Genomic DNA, 26,330 nt, shown 5'->3' on the forward strand with positions numbered 1-26,330 from the left:
TACCCCCTCCATTTTTTAACTGCTCTGATGAACATCCTTGAGTTTTTCAGTTCCCCCTTTGTTTGAAGAAGAGCCTGCTTATCTATGTAAATGTCTAAACGATTAAAGGATGTAAACATAAATTGGCATTAATTTTGCAAGCAGAATCTTAATGCCTGGTGGTCTTTCTCTGAAAGAAACGCTTTCACCTTGCAGTGGGAGCAGCTGTACTAAACAGGCAACCACTCTGCCTTTGTTAGAACTCTTGGCCAGCTTGCTATCAAAGAAAGACAGGCTGTGGAGGTCACACACGTGGAGGGCTGTCACGATGGAAGGAGGTGGCGTCTAGTCCTCAGATTCCCTAGAGCAACAGGTCCTAACGAGCTGAGGCCTTGACCAGGAGGTGGAATTGTGCCAGCGTTTCCACAGTTACAACAGTGATGGATGTTCCAAACCAAGCATCTGTCAACCTCTCAGGGATGCCGGCCTACAAATTGTGAAGTGGCTGGTTTCCTTAACTGCTAAACCCTCTCCAAAAGACCTGTCTTGTGGCTTTTATTCCCAGAGATGTGACTGGCTTCCCCTTAAAAGAGAAACACTCAAAAGACTGCACGGGAGAGAAAGTGGGTTCTTGGGGGTAGCATGGACCTGTCAAACAGGTAGACCATACACTCGAGACCAGTGATACCCCCCAATTAAGATGCTGTAGATTACCAAACACGGGGAAGGGCGGGGAACCTGTGGCATTTCGAAGTTTGTCTGTCTTTGGACTCGGAATACCAGCTGGATTTATGCCATCTCATATTTGTTTGGAAACGACTGCCTTTAATTAACAGGTGGGAAGAGCTTTCCCCGGGCTTAGGCGTCACCGCGGGGAGCACGGTGGAGATGTGTGCAGAGTAGCAGGGGTGGCGAGCACTCCTGTCCAGACATGTGAGCAGGAGTCCGCTTCCTCCCGGGCGGGGGGGGGGGGGCGCCTTTTTGGCATTCAGAAAAGGGTTTAGCCGCCTAAGAGTTGGAAACAAGATTCCTGACTGGAAATGTCGCAAAAGCCCTAAAGTGTCTCAATAAAAGCCATTTTGAAAGACTGTTGTTGTGTGTGTTTGGGGAAAAGCCGGGCGCTCTGCCACCTTCCTGCGAATTGGAGGCTGGACGGGTAGGCTGAGCAGTTGGCCTCCAGGTCTCAGCTGGAACAGGGCAAACCCCAAGTCCTCCCAGGGTGCTTGGCCACTTGTCCACAGTTTTCTTGGGGCAGTGCGTTTGGGGGTCAGGGGCTAGGACTTGTTTTCCTTCACTTCAGCACATCTGAGCTGGGTCGGGCGCCCCATCACTGGCCCTTGTCGTGGACAGAAGTCACCTTGTCATATAGCTGCCGGTCCCCTCATAAAATCAAAACCCCACCCTATCCGTTGCAGGTAATTTGGTCCAAATGGCCGGCCCTTCGGAAATAAGTGGAGTGAGTGTCCGTTTGGGAATGCTCCTCCGGAGCTACTGAAGGTGGGAATGAGAACACTTGCAAAGGAGCCAACCCACTTCTCCAGTCAGCACTGCTGCCCACGGGAGCCCCACGGCACCGCTTAGCTGACACTCCAGAAGCGGCTGCCGAGTGCCAGGTGACCCAGCAAGCAAGGGAAGCACAGGCATGCTTCTGCTTACTGGTACGGAGTGAGCAGCCTTTCTCCCGCCGTTCGACAGATGTGCCAGGGATGGTTGGTACCAGTCTCCGTCTCCAACAGGGACGGGCTGCCGCTGGTGCGTTTACTAGAGTGAACAGTTTAGCGTGTTACTTCACCGGGTGTGAAGGTGAGCGACACATTAGCAAGCACAGATAGAAGCGCCTGGTGCTCACCTTGCTTTATTAGGTAATCCACGCGATTGCTTCTGCCTCTCCTTAGGCAATGGCTTTCTAACCTGCCCGGCTGCTCACTGGGCGTCGCCTATATGCAGGATCGTCTCAACGGATCAGTCCCTCAGCCCTTGGCGATAAGATACTGCTGCTGCTCTAATTGTGAAAAACAAACCCGCCATCAAGTAGGTCCCAACTCGGCCGGAGCAGAACTGCTGCAGCGGGTTTCTGAGGCGAAACCTCTACAGGCGAGCAGCCTCGGAGCCAGATGACGAGTTTAGCAGCCCCGCGCGAACCCGCTGCCGCTGTGTTCTAGCAGACAGATGCTGGACACATTTTGTAGGTGGAACCAGAGGCAGATCTACAGCAACTTGTAGATAAAATGAATCCAAATTTGTACCCAAAGAGGGTCGACCTCTTGGCACTTCTGCATCCTGCCAACGGCCAGCCGCTTTGCCCCACGTTGTAACGTGGACATTCACCACGTCGTGTAGCTGCAACAGCGTGGGCCGCGTTCGAAGGTTGACCTGTTAGAAAAGTTAGGTGCAGTCAGAGTCCCTCCCCGAGGTTCTCGAGTGCGCGGCTTCTACATGCTCCAGCTGTGGAAGGAAGAGGGCCGTAGCCCTCTCCGGGTCAGGCAGCTGGAAGGAAGGGCGGCAGTCTTGCACACCGCCCAGTGTGGTGGTCTTGTGGGTTCACTGCCTACGCATCTGATGTCAACTGCCTCCACCGCAGTGCATTGTCCACCCTGTTGGACTTGAGGCCGTTTAAACCTCCAGACTGCCTGCAGTTGGACTCTCTGACCTTTACGAATATCTTAGCGCTAAATGACACAAAATGGTCACCTCTTGAACATAGATAAAGCCAGCGGCGAGCTTCCTGCTAGAAATAACAGGCTTTTCCAGCGTGCTGTAAGCATTGCACGGGCTGCCACCTAGACTGGAGCAGAGTGTGACAGCTGGGTGCGGGAAGCAGCCATCTGGGAGTCTAGAATTTGAAAGTGAAACCCTTGCCTTGGAGAGCGCTGGTGGGGGGCAGGGGGAGGAGTGGTGGCTGGCTGGCAAGCTGACTTGCATGGCAGCCCCGGTGGGCCAAGCTACCGGCATTCCCCGGGGGAGCACAGGTCAGCAGCAAGTTCTCCACCAACAGGAGCCTCCGTCCAGTGTGAACTGTTTCCTAATGCAGGTCAGTGGCCCAGAGGCCAGGAGTCCAGCGATGGGCTGGACCGCCTTCCTGAGCAGTATTTCTCCTACAGTCACCCACCCAGCAGGGCACATCGTGAAGCCTTGTCTCCTCGACACCATGCAGCATGGTTCCTGCAACTAGGGGGACACGGGCTCCGAGAATCTTTGAGACGTCCCAGTGCTGCTGCGTTGCAACTGCCACCCCCCAAAAAGTTACTTCCTGCCAAGGGAATGTTAGCCCCGGTGTCAGATGTGGACACGGGAGCTCTGAGAAGCTAAGTAACTTGCCCAGACCTCTGCAGGCGAAGGAGAGGTGCACATTGAAGGGGGGTACTGGGGCCCATCGAGCTGAAAGCTCACTGCCGTGAAGTCCACTGTGACCTAGCAGCCCTGCAGGACGGGGGAGAACTGCCCCGGTGGGTTTCTGAGATGAACTCTACAGGAGTAGAAAGTCTCATCTTTCTCCCTCAGAGGGACTGATGGCTTCAGACGGCTGGCCTTGTGGTCAACAGCCTCGTGTGTAACTCCCTACACCACCAGGGCTCCCCCGGGTACGCCCAGCTTATGCCACACTGAAGAGGCTTCCTGAGACAGGTTTCCCCAGCTGTGAGTGCTACGGTCACGCCACCACCTGCCCTGCCAGGGTTGCTCTGAACGAAAGGGTCTGTGACCTGTGATGTACACAAGTGTAAATGTAATGCCAGCTGACCCTTTCGTAGAAACCACCTCGCCTCTACCCAGCTTTGCACGACATCTAGAAAAAACACATTTCCTTCTCCCCGCCTCAGGCTGGTTCCTTTATTCATGTGCCGCCTCCCGCCTCATGTTTCCTTCTTCCCATGGGGACCTGAAGTCCTACGAAGAGGAGGTCTCAAGTGCCAGTTGTTTGGGGACCATCACTAAACCCACACCCTGCACTTTGACTGACTGCCCCCCCACCCCCACTCTCCCACCTTCCTGAGTTTTGGCCACATCTACTCAACATGGGCATTATTTACCTGGTGCGTGTCAATTCCCCCTTTACTAAACTACAGGTGAGAACCAACCATGCTTCACCATTCATGGAACGTAACCATAAAAGTCAATCCAAGAAAAGTGAAATCGTTCTAAATCCCTGCTACCTGCTCTGGGTCATAAGCTTGACACTTGCTATGCTTCTTAAGAAAGGAAAATTGGAGCAGTGGCCGGGGGGTAGGGTGAAGTCCCATTGAGTCCGTTTTCCATTCCCGGTACCCCCACAGGCAGACAGAGCAGCACGGCTGCCCCCTCGGGGCTTTCCGGGCTGCCATCTCAATGGGACATGACTGCCCAGTTTGGTCCCCAGTGGTGCCATTGGGCAGATTCAAACCCCCAACCTAGTGGTTAGCAGCTGAGTGCTTAACCACTGAACCACCAGGGTTCTGTGCAAGGCTGACTGGTACCAAGCTATGACTGAGCCCTGAGCCCAGGCTGCAGTGAAAGAGCTAGGTCAGCCTGCTCTCAGTGTCACTCAGCACTGGTTGCATTATCAGTGACCCTGGGCAAGGCGTCCAGAGATAGAACCCAACCCCAGCTCGGGCCGTGACTCAGAATGGTTCCAGGAGAGTCTTTACCTATCACTGGTCAGCCAACTTCCTGCCCGGGGATTAAACAAAACAAAGCTTCCATTGAACGGGACAGGCTAGAGCTGCCCCTGGGGAGATTCTGAGACTGTCGCTCTTCACGGGAGTAGAAAACCTTATCTCCCCCCTGGAGAATGGTTGGTGGTCTTGATCCTCAGACCCTCCGGTTAGCAGCCCAACGCATAACCACTACGCCAACAGGACTCTCACTGGGCATTAGACCTATTTAGTATTAGGCTCTTTCCCTGTGCAAATAACAGGAAACCCAAAGGGCTTAGTAAAGGGAGTTAGGTGAACTCGGGTAGTACAGGCTACTCAACATCACCTGGGCTCGGGGTCGTCGGCACCTGCACCCACACGATCACCATCCTGGACAGGTGCCCTGGTGTTCACGGGGTGCTCCTAGTTCCCACACTCAGAACTTCTCTCCCTCCCCTCTCTACTGAGCAAGTCTTGAGCCCTGAGCCAACTGGGCCATTCCAGAACACGCCCCCCGGGGTTGCAAGCTCCTTGGTCCAGAACCCATCTCTGGAGGGGGGGTGGAATGGACCCAACCCGAGCCAGAGAAGGACACCCCATGCGTAGAGAGGCCTGGAATGGTGGTTCAGGACAAACGGGACTCTCCCTCAATGAGTCAGTCCTGTGCAGCCTGGGAAGCAGGTGCCCCCGCTGAGGAGAGGTAGCGCCCCTCCTGGAAAATGTCTGGCTTGGTGATCTTTGAAAGCAATCACCTGGGGAGTATTAAAAACCAGTGAGGCCGGATCCCTCCTCCCCGGAGACACCACGGAAATTGGTCTGGGGCCAGGCCCAGGTGTTACCGATGCGCAGACGAGGTTATACAGACCCACAGGTGATAAAAAACAACATCAGAAAACATAGGTCTCCCTCGTTAGTACACTGGCTGACAGGAGTCTCCTGGGTCAGACCACTGCGGCACATCCCCCATTCAAGACACCCCTGTCCGCTCTGCACTCAGACTGTGCGTAGAAGACGATTCTACGGACGCTAAGGCTGTGCCTGCTGAAGCAATGGCCGGGTCAGATGCCGTGTTTCATTGGGTAAAAGTGCAGCAAGAGGCCTAACCTCAACAACAACAAAAGCCAAGATCTCACAACTGACCAAACCAGAGTCTTCGCCATCTCCTCGGTCACAGGGGGGAGCTGCACGGTGGGGAAGGTCGCAAAAGATTGGCGGCATGTGAATCACGATGTTGTCGAAGGATATGAACTACACTGTCAGAAGAGCCTTGGAAGAAATCCCACCAGAATGCTCCTTAGAAGCAAGGAGGGCGGAGACGCTGCTCGCTGGCTTTGGACGGTGCTCAGGAAGACCGGTTGTTAGCACAGGATCGCGAAAGACGAGGACAACACTGCAGGCGACGGATGGAAGGACCGGCAGAACCGCCAGTCATGGGCTCAGATGTATGTATCAAAACTCGGGGGGCTGGCGCAGGACTGGGCAGCCTAAGGTCACCATGAGGCCGAGCCAACGCCAACAGCAGCTTACAACCAACCACTCCCACTGACTTCACCCTCAGCTGGGCATGAGGTCAAAAGGCAATAAGCACCAACCTTGCTGTGGGGGTCACCCCTCCGCATCTCCTCGTCTCTCCGGAGCCGGGGCCCGATGTCCTGTGAGGTGCAGTGCTGACAGAAGCTTTAGCCTCCCCCCGCCCCACCCCGAAGCACCCACCGCTGCTGGAAGTCCCAGTCAGAAGGCGGAGGCAAGCCCAGGGCGGGTCCTCGCCCCCACTCCATACACCTGCCAGACCGAGGCACCCAGTTGGGGACTCTGGGCCTGGAGTTTGGCACTTTGCAGCCCCCAGACTCCAGAGGCGATTCTCCCTCGAGGAAAAGGAGCAGCCCATTCTGAGAAGCCCTTGGCTGGCCGCCTTGGAAAGCGATGATTCCCAACGCCAGCTGTGCTTCCAAGCCACCTGGGGAACAACTCGAGCTGTGCGGCCGCCTCCCCCAGTGTGTCCTTGGCTGGGGTGGACCAGGTGATGCCTACAGACAGCCAAGGCTGCGGGCCACCAGCTTCAAGAGGCTCGCTGACCACGGGGGCCACAGGCGGGGCCTTCCCCCAATGCCCGTGTTTCTCCGGGAGCGTTTCCACGTCAGGCCACTTCTCTGTGCACCTGCCAGGCAGCTGCCAAGTCAAAATGGCTTTGAGCTCTTCCCAACCCAGAGATGGTGGTACCCTTAACCCCAGAACAAGCTTGTCATTAGGTGCTGTGGCATTGGTTCTGACGCACGGCGACCCTACTACGTGCAACAGAACAAAACCCTGCCCGGTTCCTCGCCATCTTCACGACACGGGTGGTGTTCAAGCCCACGGCTGCGGTCACTGTGTCCATCCATCTGATCGAAGGTCTTCCTCTTTGTCGCCACCCCTCCACCTTCCCAAGCCTGATGTCCTTTTCCTGACGACAAGCCCAAAGAAAGGCGAGGCTTTCTACTCCTGCCAAGACTTACTGTCTGAGAACGGCCTAGGGGCAGTTCTGCGGTCCTGTGGGGTCATGGTCAGTTGGAAAGAAAGGGACAAAGTTGGACTTGCTTTCAGAAAACCCAGTCCCACTCAGAATGACTGATACCCTGCCTCAGAGGGTCCCTAAGGCCGCCATGCTTTGGGAAGCTGACTGCCCATCAGTCTCCCACAGAGCGGCTGTGGGGTTTGAACAAGCAACCTTTCGGTGAGCAGCTGAGTGCTTAACTGCAGCACCACCAGAGCACCTCCTTGTTCTCAGAAGGGGAGGGGAATTCCTTTAGGCCAATGCCTCATCCCAGGGTCTCTGCAATCCCTGGATGTAGGTACATAGGTTCCTTAGCCTCTAGCACCCGAGAAACACCCCTTCTCAATCCAAGAAAGGTTTCTTTAAATCATGGCTGGGGGTGTGGTACTTTGTCAAACGCATTTTCTGCATCTATGGAGATGCCCAGGTGGGTCTTGTCCTTTAGCCCATGAACGTGGTATCTTCCATCGATTGCTTTGCTTGGGTTACACCAACCTTGCCTTCAAGAAAAGAATCCGAGGCCAGCTCAAGCCGGGGAGCTGGCTTGACTTTTAGCAGCTTAGCCTTCTGTGGCTTTGTTACTTACGCTGCAATTTCAGGACTTCCCTTAAGACACTCACTGCGGAGACCCCTGGGAACCACTAGTGAGTGGGGAAATGCAGCAGAGTTTTCCCAACAAGCAGTCGTCGTTGCAGCGACAGCTGCCCAATCCTGAGGCCTGGAGCCAAGCGTGCCAGGGGCATCTCATGCCAGCCCCCCAACTCAGCATGGAGGTGCTCCCACTGTGCTCTGCGATCCACAGAGGTGGCTGGGCTCAGACAGGCTGAGCAACTAGCCCAGAGCCACACAGCTCAGATGGGCAGGACATGGCACTGTCACTTGGGCAGGCAGCTGGCCTCAGAGCTTCCAAGCCATCTGCCACAGTCCTGGGGGACTCTGGTGGAGGAAAGCGATGTTGAGGCCTGGCCCCTGGTTCGGGGCACAGAAGAAAGAAGACAGGGGCTCTGGCTGTTCATGACACTTGGCCTCTAAGAAGGCAGGGCCCTCGATGCTTGTCAGAAAAACGAACTTTCTGTTGAAACTAGACTCTTGTCAGCAGACTGAGACATAATGAGCATCTAAGCTTCTCATTAAGCAGTCCCAATCAACACGGCACCATCATGAGAATTACAGATGGACAGCATTTTATCATACCACGGGTCCAGCCCCCAGGCAGAGGGTCAAGGCACTGAGGGCAGACACCAGCGGCGCACACTGCAAGTGTATCTGCTATCCGTACTCCATCCAGTATTCTCCATGCTTCCATGTCCACTCCGCCCAGACTCTATTCATACTCCCACCCATCCTGTATGCTCCATGTATTTCCATGTATACTCTACCCACACCCCATTCATTCACCTATTCATACTTCTACCCATACAAGTACTGGCAGATGGTGTTAGTTGGGGTGAGGTCAGGTCGGGTGGGGCAAGGGGAGACTGCTTCTTGGAGAGGAAGGGGCTGGTCCTAGTCTGGGTAGGAGTAAACAGATGTGCTCCACTGGTGGGGATCCAGGAGGCCACACAGCTGGGTGCATCTTTTTGTGTGTATGCGAGACTTCCATACAAATTTACCGAAATCATCTCAGTACTGAAATGCTGCTCTGTCTTTCATGCCGTTTGCCTTAAAACTGGCAAGACCCATCTCTCTCCTTTTCCTGCGATCTTGCCTGACTTACTGAGATTTCCCTGCAATTCTGCAGATTGGGGTGTGGGGTGTGTGTACGGAGGCCGGTGCGGCTGGTGTGTGTGTGTGTATGTGTGTATGTGTGTGTGTGTGTACATATACGTACGTACGTGTGTGTGCGTGTGTGTACGTATGTGTACGTACGTATGGAGGCCGGCGCGGCTGCTCCGACTGGCCCCCTCGGGAGGAGGTTGTGACGCTGTTCTCACACCGGGCCCACACGTGACCTCTGACCACTTTATTGAGATAATTGCAGGTTCAGGTGGGGGTACCGATGGCCCAAATCCCCAACAAGGAGGAGAGCCCAAGCAAGCTGCCCCACATGTGCAGTTCCACCATCGATGTAGCTGCGGGAGAAGCTGGGGCTCCCAGGCCACTACCGGGCGTGACAGCGTGCCTCTCTTTCGTCCACGGGAAAATAGTCCTCTGTCCTGTACAGTGTGGGCAGCTCGTACGGTGGGGGTGGCTTCTGAAATGACAAAAAGGGGGTGCTATCAGCGATGTGGGGGGGCCCAGGGTGATGCAAATGACCGAGTGCTCGGATACCAACGGGAAGTTGGTGATCCCAGTCCACCCAGGAGCCCTGCAAGAAAGGCCTGGCCACCCCTCCCAGTGGCCCGGCTCTGCCCTCACTCAAGTGGGACCCCCAGGAGTTGGAATTGCCTTCATGGCAACTCGTGTTGTTCGCAGGCCCCTAAGTTCCCCCTCCAGGACGCACTGGGGGGGTGGTGGTGTGTGTGAACGAAGAATTCTGAGAGCAGGAGGAGTGTGGCCCGTGAGGTGGGGGGTCTGTTGGCTGTCTCTACAAAGGGCCGCCCCGGTGGGGGTGGGGGTGGGGGTAGGGGTGGGTGGAGCAGTCTGGGCATGTTGGCTCAGGAAGAGGGACCAGCAGGTGCACAGGGCACAGGCATCAAGGCCCCGGGCAGGCACAGCAGCTAGGAGACCTGCCCTTGTGCGTCTTCAGGACGCCACTTTGTGACGCTGCTTGCTTCTGGGTTGACTCTGGGGTGGGGGTCAGAAGGGGTGGGGTGGGCTCTTTCTGCTAGGGCAGTCCTCCCTAAACCGTACATGTTACCTGTGAAGCTCCAGGAAGGCCCAGGGTGACTCAGGCCCACTGACAATAGCTTGCTCTGGGCTGTGGCCTGGACATGCCAGTATTTCAAACCCCCCCCCCCGGGTGATTCCCAAGCAAAGCCAACGCTGACCCATGGACCCCAGTGAGGAAGGCAGGGACCGCAAGGCTGAGGGGGTATGGCTGGGGTTGTGGCCCCTAAGGGAACCCAACCAGGATGTGGTGGGCATGTGGGGTCCAGGGGGAGGAGTCCTTTCTCCTGGCTCCTGCCTTGGTTCCCACTCACCACTCCCTCTGCAGCTCCCTGACGCCCCATCTCAGGCCCCCTCCAGCTCCTGTGCTGCTCAGGAGGCGGCCAGCTAGGGGCCATCTCCTGTAGCCCTGGGCAGCCCTGGGCGCCCGGCCAGTTGTCCCCTTGTCTTGTAAGCCACTCATCACTCCCCCCACCCCACCCCCACCTGGTCCCAGAGGGGAAACCAAGGCCTGGTGACTGACCCCAAGTCACAGTTCCTCCAGGTCTCCTTAAACTCTGTGAGGCCCACACCATGAGCCTGCAGCCCCCAGACCCAGGACATGGCTGAGGGCAGGGCAGGCCCAGCCACCCTGGGGCCCACTCTGAGTAGGGGAGACACAGCAGCCATGGAGGGGACATCACCATGTGACATGAGTGGGTGGCATGGAGACCCAGAGGGGACCACTGGAGTGGCACCTATCGGGGGGCCGGGGGGGCAGGGGCAAGCAGGGAGGCTTTCTCAGAGACACCAGCAGTCCTGCCAAGAAGTCGCCCTGGGCAGGGGCAGAGGGGCACCAGGAGGGACGAGGTTGCTGGCTGAGTGAACCACCTGAGCTAAGTGGGCCGTGATGGGCATGGGGGACCAGAAGCAGTGAGTGGATAAGGGCCCAAACCAAACCCAACCCACTGCCATCAAGTCGATGTTGACTCAGAGACCCAACAGGGCAGAGACGTAACTCTTGATGGGAGTAGAAAGCCAGTCTTCCTCCTGAGTGGTTGGGGGTTTTGAACTACAGATCTTGCAGATCACAGCCAATTAGTAAGCATTGTGCCCCAGGGCTCTTAGAGGGGGGCCAGGTGAGGCATGTAAGCCAGGCTCAGATGATGGATTCCTGAAAAGGGGGGTGGGGTGGGGTGGGGGTGGTGTGTGTGTGTGAGAGAGAGAGAGAGAGAGAGAGAGAGAGAACTAGAACATGTGTACTTCAGGAAGAGTAAGCGAAGGGAGGGGACCCCAGAGTCCAAGCATGGTGAGGAGTGGGGGCAGGGGTGAGAGTGGTCAGACTCTCAACATCTGAGCTCCCGAGGCCTAGAACTTTCCAGCACACCGAGCTGGTCCCTCTTGCCGAGAGGAAGATCTTTAGCAGGCAGAGCATGCTCCAGTCTCTGGGGCTGTCACCCCCACCCCCAGCCCTGAAAAAATGAAGGCAGGTTGCTCACTGTGGCCACGAGTCACCCTCACAGAAGGGTAAACAGAACATCCCACCCAACGGCCCTCAGTCAGCCCCCTCTGGGACAGTGCCGGGGGACCCCTGAAGGCTAGGGTCCCTGCTCACATGGGGAAGGGGGTGGCTGGCGGTCGAGACACAAACTGGGAAACAAAGCAGTTATTTATAAAAAGTCACAGGATGCACCTCGAGGTCACACGGGTGGCACTGTGGCCTGGCCACGCTTTGCACCCCTCCCCCCAGGGGCCATCTAGGAGAAGTCAGCGTTCCAGGAGTAACCATGGTTCAGTGAGCAGCCCTGTCCTTTAGACACATGGCCTTGGGGCCAAGCAGCATTTTGTGACCCTAAGAAGACATGTTCCCTTTGCTCCCAACCCTCAGACCTAGCCAGGGGGAGGGCTATGATGCTTTGCTGTGACCCATCCCTGCCCATCTTTCTGAAGGGGGGGGGGCCAGGGAAGGGCAGACACTTCCCCAACAGGGAGGGAATCCTTGGGATTATGCAGGAGCCAGTCGTGAGAGACCTCTACCCACTTCAGCCCCACGCTGAGATACCATGATAGCAGCAGGGTCATCTGTGGAGGACAGGGTTCTGCAAAACTTCCAAACAAGAGAGGTGAGGAAGAAAAGGCTGAGCGGCTTCCAGAAGATAAGCTACTGGGTGCACCCGACAGATGTGATGCCAGGAGAACCTTGTCCGGCTCCTTTGCTTTGTGCACCGGATCAGGATCAGCCTGTGGAGGAGGGCCGGCCAGGGTGAGGGAGGTGAACGGGCACCAGAGCGATAGATGGCAAGCTGCTGGCCCAGTGAGGAGGGCGACGTTTCACGCGGTTCCACACCATGAGGTCACACTCACCCCACAGCAGCTGCCCAACCATCAGCTTATGTAACGACAGGGGGATCGAATGCATCACATGGACTCTCCCCTGGGACTGACAGGGAGCCGGCATTCCTGAAGGCAACGGGCTCAGAGCTGCCTGGAGAGGCCGGGAACGGCCTCCGTCTGTCCAAGGATGACCACGCAGCTGCGGGGGTCCTGCCCACCCCCGACATGAAGCCAAGTGCTTCTCAAACGTGACGCGTTATTTATATCCACCATCTGGACACCATCTAAACAGGATCATAGAGGAAGTGTACTTTTGTGCCCAGCGTCTTTAATGTGGTCTTATTCCCCGTAGATTCGATTAAGTCGTTTTGTGTACAACGGTTGGCTCGTCTTTAATGCTGTATAATATTCCATTGTCTGAATAAACCGCAGTGACGTCAGCCTCTGGGGGCCACCTCAAAACAGTGACCGGTCGCTAGGGATGCACAGGCCTCAGGCCGAGCCAGCCCCATCCCAGACAGCTCCCTTCCCGGTTCCCAGAGCCTGTGGCCCACGTCCCCGGGGGCATTTGCAGGGCACCGTGGAAAGTGGTCACAGCGTACGGGCAGCCTGGAAGGAAGAGCGCCAGCCTGGCGAGATGAGTGGCCATGTGCGTGGTGCCTGCCTGGCACTTGTCCGTCTCAATCAGCATCCTTGCAGCCCTGAGAAGTCCACCTGCGTCCCGGCTCCTTATAAAACCCGCCCCACTATTGACTGAGCAACCCCTCCCCTGTCCGGTGATTGGCTTGAGGGCAGCATGTGATCCAAGCTGGCCAATGAAAAGCAGCCTTGGGACTTGCTACTAGGTCAGCAATGCTCCTCCCATGAGGTTGCTGTGAGGTGGCAGGTGTGAGCCCAGAGGCCGGGGGTCGTACTGTTGGGGAGGTGGGGAAAGGCAGGGGTTGCCTGATGGGGCAGGGCACACAGGAGCAAGCAGAGGCCTGACAAAATTATTTAAGGACCTGAGTCTGATTTGGCCTGAGGCTAGAGTTACTGGGGAACAAGGGACAGAGACTCCCTGTACATGAGCCACGATGAAACCAGGCCACTCCAGGCACCACATGGACTGGACCATGCCTTCGATGGCGAGGATGGGGACAAAGGCTCATCCTGTGCTACACCATGACGTCACAATCAAGGTCAACGGCATCCATCAGCTTTGGATGTAACAGTATCTTTACATCATTTTGACCTGAGGGCTGTCGTGCCTCTGATACGAAGCCACAGTGGTCCCAGGGAGGGCTTGGGGCAGCTCCCCACCCACCCCAGGAGGCCAGGCCACGCCTGGCTCCCTGAAGCCTCGCCAGGACTGTTTCCCCAGATTATCACCCCAGTCTACAGGGTGAGGAGCTGCCTTGTGCCCTGAAAATCACAGGAGTTGGGGGGCTGTGGAGCTGGTTCCACTCAGGGTTCCCCCATGAACCCAAGCCAGGTCTTTGGGGACAGAACAGCAAAGCCAACCCCTCCCAGGAAGGATCCTTCACCCTTGGGAATCCCAGACATGGCCTCTTCCCAGCGCACCCCCTACTCCACAGCTGGTCGGAAGCCCCCTCATACAGCTGAGATTCCAGGTGAGCAAGGAAGTCCTGCCTCCTCAGCTGACAGGAGCCTGAGGAGCTTCCTGGACATGAACGGTTTCCCTGCTGCCACTCCCACAGCAAGGAGCCCCTCTTTCCAGCCTCCTGGGCCTGGAGAGGCCTGGGCACAAGGAACCTGACACCCTGGCTGAAGGCTCAGCCCATGCACACACACTGGCCCTCTTTGCCACGCATGCGCGCACACCCACACACCCACACGCACACACTCCTGGCCCTCCTCTGGAAGAGGGGGCCATCTGTGGCTTCTGGGCCCGGTGTGGTCTCTCAGGTCCATCCAGGACATCCCAGTTCTGAAGGCGCTCAGCCTGCTTGTTTGTTTTCTTCTTTTTTTTAAAAAATAGAATTCATTGCGAGCATCTACAAGTCAGGAGATTCCACATGCAAACCAGGCTTCCAGCTTCTTCTCTTGGCAAACACGGTTCCACGTGGCCCCAGATGGCCGAGCTGAGAAGCAGCTGTCCCTGAGACAACAGCAGTGGGCACTCCTGTTTGCCCCTAGCCCACCTGGTTGCTTCCCGTTTCTTAAACCTGAGGCTCGCAGTTCATCTTCGAGAACACCCATTCCCTGCCCCCTCTCCCACCCCACCCCCAAGCCGATCCTCTCCTCACAAAGATGCCTGTCAGAGCCTGAGACAGGACTCAGAGACCCTCTGAAGCCCCCAGTCAGACCACCATTTGAGGCCCCACAAGACCTCTCAACACGCTATATACCCGAGCCCTGCCCCCCACTCACACTGGCTCCCAGAAATCCTCCAGAGCCCTGCCCATCCCAGCACCTCCCTCTTGGGAAGCTCTCTTTGCACCCAGCCAATCCCAGACGGTTTCCTGAGGAGGCCAGTGGTGGAGCAAGCTTTCTGAGAGGGAGCAGGCAGAAAATGAGTGAGGATCTGTAGGTCCTGTGAACTCAGTCCTGTAGCACAAAAGAAAACACTTACTTATCTGCCACTGAATCAGCTCTGACTCACGGGGTCCCATGTGGGTCCAAGGAGAACTGCACTCCATTGAGTTTCCAATGGGTGGTTTTTCTTAAACAGATCACCAGGCCTTTCTACCATAGTGCCTCTGGGTGGACCTGAACTTCGAGCCTTTCAGTGTATAGCAAGCATGTTGTCCGTTTGCACCACCGGGGACAATTCACTGACAGTGATAGCAAGTCGAGCATGGGACTCACAATACACGCATGTCTGTAGCCACTGAGAGAGGAGGAAACTGAGGCCCACAGAGACAGACCACCCAGCTGGGGACTGGCAGCAAAAGGTTCCAAACCGGGGTCTGCCTAGCTCCAGGATCTGAGAGATCCTGGCAATGCACCAGATGTAGGTATCCTCCACCTGAGCTGGGCTGAGGCTGGGGCCTCAGAATGTCTATGAATTGTCAAGGATTCAGGGAGAAGGGATGAATGGGGAGGGAGGGGGGAAATGAGGAGCTGATACCAAGGGCTCAAGTAGAAAGCAGGTGTTTTGAGAATGAGGATGGCAACATGCGTACAGGTATGCTTGACACAACTGATGTATGTATGGATTGTGATAAGAGTTGTAGGAGCCCCTAATAAAATGATTTTTTTTTAAAGTTAATCTCGGGAACTCACAGGGACAGTTCTACGCTATCCTAGAAGGTGACTCGGAGTCAGCATCAACTTGGTGGCCGTGAGTTTGGTTTTCCAACCTGGGGACCCAGAATCCTCTCTTCCAGCCCTCTCAGATGGCAACCTTTGGCTGAGCTATAGCCCATAGACCCAGTGTGTTTGCCTCGTGTCAACTTACAAAGGCGTTTGTTGAACAAGGGGATGTTGCACTTCCCGATCTCAAAACCGACTACACAAAAGCCCAGCACTGGAACAATGGCAGACGCACAGACCAATGGAACCCGGAAATACGTCCATCCACCTGCAGACAGCTGATCTTTGCCAAAGGGCTGCCACTCGGTAAATGGGGAAAGGAGAGTCTCTTTAACACATGGCTCAGGTGAAATTGGATGTCTACTTGCAGATAAATGAAACAAGACCCATATCTCTTGCCAAACCAAAAAAAAATTCAAGGTGGACCAAAGACCTAAATGTAAACCCTAGAACTAGAGATTGTCCATGAAAAAAAACCAGGACAAACATAGGGGCCCTGATGTATGGCATAAATACACAATCAGTGACAAAAACATAAACAGCAGGGGACAAAAGCGATGGCTTGGACCTCCTAAACTGTTATGAGCCTCAAAAGACTTCACCAAGAGAGTAAAAGGGAAAAAAAATTTTTTTTTAAAGAGAGTAAAAGGAGAGCCCAGAAGTGGCAGGGGGCGGGGTGGGGGTGGGGAATAATTGGCAATCGCATATCAGACAAGGGAGGTGATCTAAAATGTACAGAAAACATCAACACTTGAGCAGCAAAAAGACAAACACTCCAATTTAAAAATTAAGCAAAGGACGTGAACAGACACTTCACCAAAGAAGTTATTCAGGCGGCCAACAAATAGTTGAAGAAACTTGCCACCCACTGGGCAAAGGCAAATCAAAACCAGATTGTTGTTCAACCCACCTTAAGCAAAGTTAATAATGATTTTTAAAAAAGCAAAACACACCAACTGCTGGCGAGACTGTGGGGATCCTGGAGCCCTCATGCCCTGTTTTAGGGGGGTGGGGCTGGAAAGAGTTACAATCACTGTGGGAAAAGATACGGCACACACTTAAAAAGTTGGAGACAGAAAATACCATAAGACTGGGCAATCCTCTGCTTGGCATTTTTCACTGGGGAGGGTGGGTGGGGGCTTCAAAAACTTCCCACTCAAGACCCATTTTCACCTGAGATTTCTGCAACAGGAGCAAATTCAGCTCCATGAACTTTGGTCACTGCATGTTCAGAAACCTCTCACTGTTGCCAACGTTTCCCACACCCCTCCCTTCAGTGACACCCCCCTCCCAGATGGGTCACAACTCACAGTTGCAGAAGCTAGGTCCCAGAGAACGAAGAGCCATGACAAGAACAGATGCACACACACCCATGTTCATCTCAAGAACAGATCTGAAACGTGGCTCAGGAATGACTGCAGGCCAGAGGTGTGGGATGACATCAAGAACATACGCCAAGAAGGCGCGAGGTCGTTACAAAGACAGGAAGGCAATGACAGACTCCAGTGGGCATCAGGAGACTCCAACGTGCTTTGGAACGGGGAGTAGCTTCAGAAAATAGAAGGAACGGTGAAGTATCTGAGCTGAGTATGTCAAAGGTGAGCTGAGGGGTCGGTGTATGCTAATGAAATGTGCAGTGACCCGGAGCCGGAACACCAAAAAAGGGACAACATGCTGGGTGCGTGTCCAGCTGAAAGAACCGAAGAACCAGCCACGCCTGCAGTCGAGATCTCGAAGGGTTCTACGGGCAAAAAGCAAACGAGGACAGAGGAATCAAAAGGCGAGGGAAGGAATGCACAGCGTCACGGAACCAAAAAGAACTGGCTGACAGTCACTCACATCACATGATGTGATCCAGAGTCTATGGTAGCGAAAGGAAGACGGTCACGCTGCGCTGAAAGCGCCAGTTACCAACAAGGCGCGAGGGATTCACGGGAATACCCACACAAATATTTCAGCGGGCTCACACAGCCTTGTCTGTGCCAAGAGATTTGGATGACAGCTACCTGGCCGGCAGACTAGAAGAGGTCCATGTTAGGGCCCATTCCAAAGGAAGGTGACTCAACAGAATATGAAAATTATCAGACATTATGATCATCACATGCCAGTTAGAGGCTGTTAAAGATCATTCTGAAATGGTCGCAGCGATACATTGACAGGGAGCTGCCAGAAATGCGTGCCAGATTCCGAAGACTTGGAAAGGGCGACAGCATTGCTGACATCCGATGGATCCTGGCCGGGAGCAGAAGAGTAGACGAAGGCTGTGTACTTGTGTCGTATGCATTCAGCTGTGTGTATGCTAACAAACTACGACTGTAGCCCTGAGGAAAACGGGGGTTCCAAACACTTCCTGGTGCTTATGTGGAACCTGTGAGCTAAGCCGCGGTCCTTGGAACAGAGCGAGGGAATCCTGTGCAGTTTAATTTCAGGAAAGATGGAAATCAAGATTGCACCCTGGCACGGCACTTAATCAGTCTGTATGCTGAGCAACTAACCCACAACCTGGACTACGTGAAGAAGGATGTGGCGTTAGGATTGGAGGGACGCTCGTTAAGAATAACCTATGAGGTGCAGACGACACAATCTTATTTGCTGAAAGCAAGGCGAACTTGAAGTACTTGCCGATGAAGGTCCAAGGCCACACCCTTAGTAATGGATCATCACTCAGTGTAGACAAAAGGAAAGCCTCACGGAAGATGACTTCCGGAGAAATGGAGAAAAGGCTAGTTTCGTCTTTTGGGCTCCATAATCGACAGTCAAGAGATGAGACCATGTGTTGCACCGGCCCATCTGCTGCACGAGGCCTCTTTGAAGATGTTGCTTTGAGGGCTAAGGTACACCTGACCCAGCCACGGCATTTTCAGTCACGTGTTACACATGTGAAGCTTGAGCGATGAAGGAAGGACAACCGATGCGTTTGCATGACGGTGCTGGCAAAGACCACTGGAAACAGCCCCAACTGCCCGCAGGACCAACAGATCTCGGAGGAAGGACAGTCAGAATGCTCCTTTGTCCCACAGAATTTGGACACGTGATCAGGAGGGACGGAGCACTCCCTGGAAAAGGCCGCCTTGCTTAGTGAAGAGAGAGAAGGCCAGCTAAAATGAGGGAGACCCTCTACCAGATGAATCTTTGAAATCCCTCAGGGCCATAGTCTTAGGGGGCATGTGGGTCCGTCCGCACAAGACAGTGCCCTCAATGTTCAACACCCTCCTTCCGCAAGTAGCAATCAGGGTCTTAAAGCTCCTGAGTGGCCATCTAAGTTGCAACTCATGCTCCCTCCCTGACTGAAGGAAAACAAGAATTCTTTAAAATTACAAACAGCCTGGAAACAGATCTTTCGTGTGCTAACAGACAAGGGAATGCCAGTCTCCACGACAGTGAGACCAAAAGAACTAGATGGTGCCCGGCTACCACTACCACCAACTGCTCTGAAAGGGATCCCACTAGAGAGTCCTGCACACCATGGAAGAGAAAAACGTGGGACACACTCAAATCATCTGAGAGACCAGGCTGGCCGGGGAAGTCCTCAAGACTGTGGCCATTAGTCACCCTTCAGCTCTGGAAACGAGCTCACGTTTCAGCAAACAATAGGCAGGTGATTAAGGGGAACACTGACATGAGTGAGGTACACATCTTGGAATAATCTACCCTTCGAGATCCACCTTGGAATAATCCTCCCTTTGAGATCCCAAGGGCAGCTTTTGCCCAAGGACAGATTTCAGGGGGGTAGAGAAAGTGCAGCCATGGAAACAGGAAAGCCAGGGAGGGAGTGGGCGGAGCAACGTCAAGGTGTGCAAACCTCCATCAGCGTGGGGAAGCACAGTGTGTGAGTGCAATACTGGATGGAAAAGTGACTTGCTCTCTGAACCTTCGCCTGATTCACCACGGAATGTTTTCAAATGCGGAGGTTGTTGCCAACCTTGGAGGTTGGGAGGTTTGGAGTACGAATCCAGGCTCTGATTCATCTGGAGATGCGGAGCTTTCTGGCTTCCCTGGGCCACGTTCACGCAGGGTGACAAAGCGCTGGCCCTGTGGATGGGCCAAAGGACCTGTCCAGCCCTGCGGGCATCTGAGTTGGCAGCCACTCCAGGTCCACATGGCTCAGACGAGTCTCCAGGCGGTTGTGGAGGACTCTGGGTGGGAAAACGGCTCTGCTTTTGACTCCTGTACCCCACCCCACCCCTGGGTGTGGGAGCTGCCACCTAAGGGCACCATCAGGAGCAGCAGCTGCTAACTTTAACTCCCACCATCTTTAGTGTCCACAGCAGCCGCCAGGCAGGCACTGTCCCGATGCCCTTAGTACACAGGAGAGAGCAGGCTCAGATAGGATGGGCGCAGGTCATGTGCTCGAGGCCTGAAGCCAGTCACGGGCTGAGCGAGGATTCAAGCCTCCCCCTGGTCCTGGCTCCCTTCGCTGTGCTGGGTCTGGGTTTCTGTACCTCCGGTCACACCCAGCTGCCTTGCTTGCAGTGTCTGCGTTTGATCAAGGGGCTCCAGAGCCTTCCAGAAGGCTCTGACAGCTGTGAGCGGAGCCCCTCCCACTTCCCTGTCAGCAGGCCCTGTGTGTCCAATCCGGCCGCGCAGTTGGACTGGCCAGCCCAGCAGAGCCTGTATGAGAACGCCAGCCTGTCCCGGCGAGAGCCCTCCTGCCCCGCATGGCCCGGCCCAGCCCAGCCTCTGGCACACCAGGGCCATGGCAACTGGGGAAGCAGGAGGCTCTGGGGACAGGCGAGCCCAGTGGGGAGCTCGTGGGACAGTGGACCACTGCCTGCGGTGTCCCTAACAGAGGAGACAAGCTGGGGCTCACGTGCTTGGACCCATGGTGGCAGCTCACGGGTTCTGCTTTCTACTGCGGGGGGGTGGGGGGGGTGTTAGCCTGGAAGCCATGAGGCAGAGCCCCCAGAAAGCCAGTGGGAAAATAGATGACCAAATCCCACCCACAGGGTCAATGTGCAGCGGTAGGGACAGTCAGGCTGGACAAGCTGCTGTCAGGCACTTTCCCCGCCCCCTACAGGAGAAGGGGTCTCTCAGAGACTCAGGCTCAAATCTCTAATCTTGGTGACAGATGTGCTGTCATGTGCGGAGCCCTCTCCCCAGAGTCCTGGCTCCCCCTCCCCCCCAAACCCTTAATTGATGGCTTGAACTGGGGTCAAAGATTCTTTCAAAGAATCCTGATTGGAAGGTGAGGGAGAAAGGGGGAACAGATTACAAGGATCTACATATAACCTCCTCCCTGGGGGATGGACAGCGGAGAAGTGGGTGAAGGGAGACATCAGACAGTGTAAAACATGACAAAATAATAATTTATAAACTATCAAGGGCTCATGGGGGAGGGGGAGCAGGGAAAGAGGGGAAAATGAGGAGCTGATTCCAAGGGCTCAAGTAGAAAGCAAATGTATTGAGAATGATGATGACAACAAATGTATAAATGTGCTTGACACAATGGATTGGTGTATGGATTGTGATAAGAGTTGTATGAGCCCCCAACAAAATGATTTTTTAAAAATAATCCTGATTAAAAGGTGGGAACTGTGGAAGAAACCGTCGAAGTCTCATCAATGTGAGGCTTTCTGGTGCCACAAAGGCTAGATGAATCTCTTGCAGTTATTGCCCTTGGATCAGCTTTAAACCTTGGACCAAAACATCCTTGGAGGTTTTCTTTAAAAAACAGATTCACTTAATGAGGAAATAGGAGTCCTGGTGGTGTGAGAAATGCACACTGGGCTGTGATCGGAAAGGTCGCCAGTCTGAAACCCCCAGCCACTTGTCCTGGGGCTGTCTGAGCCTCAGTTACAGTCTGAGAAACCCACAGGGGCAGATCTACTCAGTCCTCCAGCATCGACTCAATGGCAGTGAGTTTGGGTTTGGGTTCTGGTAGCATAGAGGGTTATGTGTTGGGCTACTAACTGCAAGGTCACCAGTTGGAAACCACCAGCCGCTCCACAAGAGAACGCGACTTTCTACTCTTGTAAAGAGTTAGTCTTGAAAACTGAGGTAGTTAGTTTATTGTGCCAACCTGGCTGATAAACACATGTGGGATTAATTGAAGGGCAGAGGGATAAATGGCTCAGTGAGCCTCCCCTTTCTAGTTCTCAGGTCTCTTGCTTTCTGATGGTTGGACCAGGGTACAAGCTGCCTTAGCCAGTTCCCTGCTTTAGCTGGCAAGGCTCACTTCAAGACATCCCTGAGGAGAAGCCACACGGACCTACCCCAATGCAGCCCTGGGTGCTGGAGCAGCCATGTGGGGACCCCTGCCAGCTCTGAGATACTTACACGCTCACTGACTCGGCTTTCCTCCTGCAGTCAGCATTATTGCGTCTGTTTTGTGAGATGGAGGAGGACTTTGTGGATTGGTGTCGGACATATGGGTTAATGTTGGCCTTGTGGGCTTGAGCAGCACTGGGTTGGGATGTTTTCTTGATGTGCCCTTAACCTCGATATCAAACGCTCTCTTATGCACAAGTTTCTGTGGATCTGTTTCTCTAAAGGACCCAGACTAACACAGAAGCCCCCGGGGCAGTTCTCCCCTGTCCTTGTGAAGCAACATCAACCTGATGGCACTGAGCAGTAGAATGGGGAAACAATGTCTGCTGTGAGCATGAGGCTCCCTTCAGAACCATCTAGAGGGACCCCCACTTGATCTTTCTGGTTGCTGAAGGCAGTAATCTGACAGCAGCAGCTGTGGAGATTAAATAGGGACCCTAGGAGGGGCACTGAGTTGGCGTTAATGGGGGAGGGACAGCTTAGGGACGAAGGACATAGAACGGCCACACACCTCTTAGAACACCGCGATGCCACTGAACTGGACACGTAGAAGCCGTTGAATGATGCATGTTTTGCTGACTTCATCTCAACAAAATTAAAAATTTGTAAGGAAGATTAATAAATGCATGCATACGAGGGGAGTTGCAGAAAGCTCATGGGTGTGCAGGAAAGGGGGAAATCTACTGTCTGCTCACTCCATCTCCCCCAAACTTTCTGAAGCCCCCATGTATGTATTTCAATATTTAGCACACCCAACACTGCGGGTTCCTGAGGTTTGACGACTGTTTCCATGGTGATGTGGGAAGATGCCAAAGGGGCAAAATGGAGCAGGGGAGGGTGGGCAGGGCCTGTCTGTGCTATCTTGGTGCATTTCCTACAAATCTAAAATTGTCCAAAGTTAAAAAAAAGGGAGGCAGGTCACATTAAAGTAAATGAAGTACATGCGAGGTGGCCTGTGACCAGAGCTGTGAGGGCACACGGATGTGGCGGCTGTTGGGGAAAGGTGACTTTGCTTGGGCTTCCAGCAACCCCGCCCCCCACCCCCACCCCGAGAGGTGCTCCACCGGTTTCCCAGGCTGCAAACTTTACAGGATGGAGCCCTGCTGGTGTCATGGCCATATGTTGGGTTACTAACTGCAAGGTCAGCAGTTCAAAACTACCAGCCACTCTGTAGCACGCTGGGGCTTTCTAGTGCCGTAGAGAGATCGTCTCTGAAACTCACAGGGGCAGCCCTGCCTTGTTCCATAGGGTCATTCTGAGCCTCTTTGGAAGTTACATATTCTGGTGTCAATTTGAGAGTATTAAGAGTGAAGGGGTCTTGGAGTTTAGCCTGCCAAGCAGGTTACAACGTGATGACCTCACTTGGAGGCCCTACAGGGATAAACTGCTGAGTGAAGGCCAGATGTACTCTCTCTCTCTGTGTGGCATTCCTGTTGACAAGGCACATGAAGCTCTGCTGGTGGCAGCCAGAGCCCTGGTGCTGGAAGACCCACATGAAGACCCACACCAGCGCCAAGATGCTTCCACTGTCACTGGATCCATGTGATTTTCCACCCACTGGCCTGTGATCTTCCTGCACTCAGAATCATGGAATGTGTTCTGTGAGTCTGAAGAGGAAACTATAGATTGGTATCTGTCATATGGGCTGATGTCAGACTTACGGACTTGATCTGGACTGGGTTGGGATGTTTTCGTAATGTACAATTACTCTGTAGATAAAGCTCTTTCTTAAATACATGAACGTCTATGAATGGGTTTCTCTAGTCCACCCAGGCTAACACAGTCGGCATCAACTTGGCGCGGTGAGTTTGGCCTTTCAAACTCTTTATGGGGCAGGTAGCCGGGTTTTTCTTCTGCAGAGCCACTGAAGGACACGCCCTGCTGACAGCCTCTGGGCTCTCTCACTGCCCTCCCTCAGTGCTGGCCCCCAGGGGTCCCGTGGACTTCTGAGGGTGGGCCTGTTGACACAAGTGGAAGCCCCGTCTTTCTCCCTTGGGACTTCTGCTGGTTTTGAACTGCCAACTGCACAACCACTCCACCACCACTGGGGCTGCATAGCCTGTGGGCCAGCAGCCTTTAACCATGATGCCCAGGGCTCTTCACACCGCAGATGAGAAAGCTCTTAAGTCATAATAGTGACACCGGTCTCGTCATCAAACATGACCACCACCAACTAGCCCTACGTTACCGCAGCAACCCCACTGGGCGGTAATCCCCCTGACAGACGTGGAAATGAAGACAGGAAGGCACACAAATGGGATCCCTTGTAAGTGACCGATCGGACTGTGTCCTCGAGCGTGTCGTCCGTTTAAGACTCTGTTCTCCCGTCTAGAAAATCTTCATACGTTTTGACCAACCAACCCAAAATAAACCAGTGGCCCCGGTGACAGAATGGTTACGTGCTGGACTTCAGGCTGAAAGGCCAGCTGTCACAGTCCACCCACTGCTCCGGAGGAGAAAGATGAGGGTCATAGTCTTAGAAACCCACGGGGGCAGTTCTACTCTGTCCTGTGGGGTCACCATGACCAGAACTTTCAACTGACTCAATGGCACCGAGTTTGAGTTCTGAACCTTACACGAAACCTACTGCCACTAGGTCGGTGCTGACTCGTAGCAGCCTTTGAGGATGGCGGGGCTGTCCCAGAGGGCTTCTGAAACACGCTCTCTCTGGGGGCAGACTGTGACTTCTCTGCCCTGCGGAGCAGCTGGGGGTATGAATCACCAGCCTTGTGGTTAGGGGCTCCCAGGTTCTGTTCCAATGCTGGAGCTCAAGTGCCCGGATGGTGTTCTCCATCAACCCCATGTTGCGGCTCCGAAGGCCATTCGTGGGAGATTCTGAGGATGAGACCTGAGCATAGAACAAGGTGAGGTCTGGAGTGACATCCTCAGGGGGACAGACGCCGCCCCCAGGCCCACCCTGGGGCACGGAAAGGAGGGCATGCTCATAGGCCAGCAGCTGCCTGAGGACCAAGACCCTCCTGCTCGCTCCCCAGGGGACAGCATGTCACACACACACACACACACACACACACCACACGCCTCTGCGCGCATACACACATGCCTCTGCATCTCCGTGCAGCTCCCAGGCTGCTGCCCACCTGGCCTGTCCACAGCTGGCCAAGCTCCCGCCACTGGCCACTGTCACAGCCAGAGTTGCACAATGTCCACTGTGATGTTGAATTACCCTAAGAATGCCTCAGCGGTTTTGCTGGCTGGCCTCAAAGGTGGGCCGGGTCCACGAAAGAGTGGAGAAAATTGCAACCAATTAACACTGGGCAGCAAGAAGCAAACACAGACACAAGCTGCGATTTTCTTTAAGTCCCAGAAAGGCCGCTCAGAGGAGCCAGTAGTCCCTAAAGTGGACAGCTGTGGTTCATTAAATAAACACGCCACAGCGCCACCGGAACCAGCAGGTGGGTACCGGGCCTCCTCTATATGCTCCCTGGCCTTCCCCTCCCACCTTGGGACCGGGCAGCCACCTTCTCCTCACAGAAAGGAACAAGGGCCAGACCCACCGGGGGCTGAAGGACAAAGCCAGCCTGTCACGGGGGGGTGGGGGCGGGGGGGGGGGGCTCTGCTCTTCCTCAGGGTTCTAGCCTGTGCCCGTAAGCCTCCTCCCCTGGGAGGCCTCCGGGTGGGCCCCAGGCCTGGGGTCCCATGCAGGGAGGTAGTCTCCGTGGTCCCACCAGAGGCTGCAGCCCCTTGACCCAAAGAGCCCTTGCATCTGGAGCCTCGAGGAAGCGTGGTCCCCTCTGCTGCAGCCATCTGTCCGTCCAGGGGGAAGAGGCTGCTTTTCAAGGTCCGGGGACAGAACCGTCCAGAACCAGAAAGAGACAGGAATGGCAAGAGCAAATGGGATGTGGGCAATCCAGTCCGACACAGGGAAGGGGGCACCAAGTGCGGGTGGGAGGGGGCGGTCATGGGACAAAAGAGAGAAGGGGGAAAAGGGAGGAAAACTTAGTTTTTCAAAAGGGCCCCAAGCAAGGGAGAAAATACAAGCCAATTGGGGCGGGGGGCATTCAGAAAGAGCAAGAAATGGGAGAGAAAATGGGAGAAGAGGAGAGAGGGAGAAATGGAAAGGGGGGTGAGGAGAGGGAGGTTGGGGGGCCTAAGAGAGCACAGAGGCAGTCAAGAACAGCTCAGGGAGAGGAGCAGAAGGGTTTCCAGCCTGTGTCGAGGACATGAACAGCAGTCCCCCACACCCCCATCAGTCAGAGCAATCTCCATTTACTGGGAGGAGAGCATCTTGGGAAATGGCTGGACTCAGCTTGCCGTCGGGGTATTGCTTCCTTTGGCTCTGAACCCGAGGTGAGACCCAGCACTGGGCCTCAGTGTGTCCCTGGTCCTCCGAGGATGCAAAGGCTCCCCCACAAGGAGCATGTCCTGAGTGTCGCCACGTCCCAGGTCCACCGTGGAGTCCATGCAGACTCATTGGTGACCCTACAGGACAGGGCAGCACTGCCCCTGTGGGTTTCGGGACTGTCACTCTGACGGGAGTAGGAAGCCTCCTCTTTCTCCCTCGGAATGGCTGGTGGTTTTGAACTGCTGATCCTGAGGTTGGCAGCCCAATGTGTAACCACTGTGCCACCAGGGCTCCAAAGTGG

The 26,330-nt window shown here is 54.8% G+C and overlaps 1 protein-coding gene across 1 annotated transcript in view; it reads right to left on the reverse strand.

Annotated features, from left to right (window-relative positions):
- Positions 1-9,076: 9,076 nt before the first annotated feature.
- BCAS4 (breast carcinoma amplified sequence 4) overlaps positions 9,077-26,330 on the reverse strand; it is a 75,996-nt gene continuing 58,742 nt past the window's right edge. Inside the window, 1 exon segment of the mRNA XM_075527742.1 lies at positions 9,077-9,295. Coding sequence (XP_075383857.1) covers positions 9,224-9,295 — 72 coding nt within the window. The 3' untranslated portion in view covers positions 9,077-9,223.

This window comes from Tenrec ecaudatus, chromosome 12 (genome assembly GCF_050624435.1).
Source record: "Tenrec ecaudatus isolate mTenEca1 chromosome 12, mTenEca1.hap1, whole genome shotgun sequence".
Classification (NCBI taxonomy): Eukaryota; Metazoa; Chordata; class Mammalia; order Afrosoricida; family Tenrecidae; genus Tenrec; species Tenrec ecaudatus.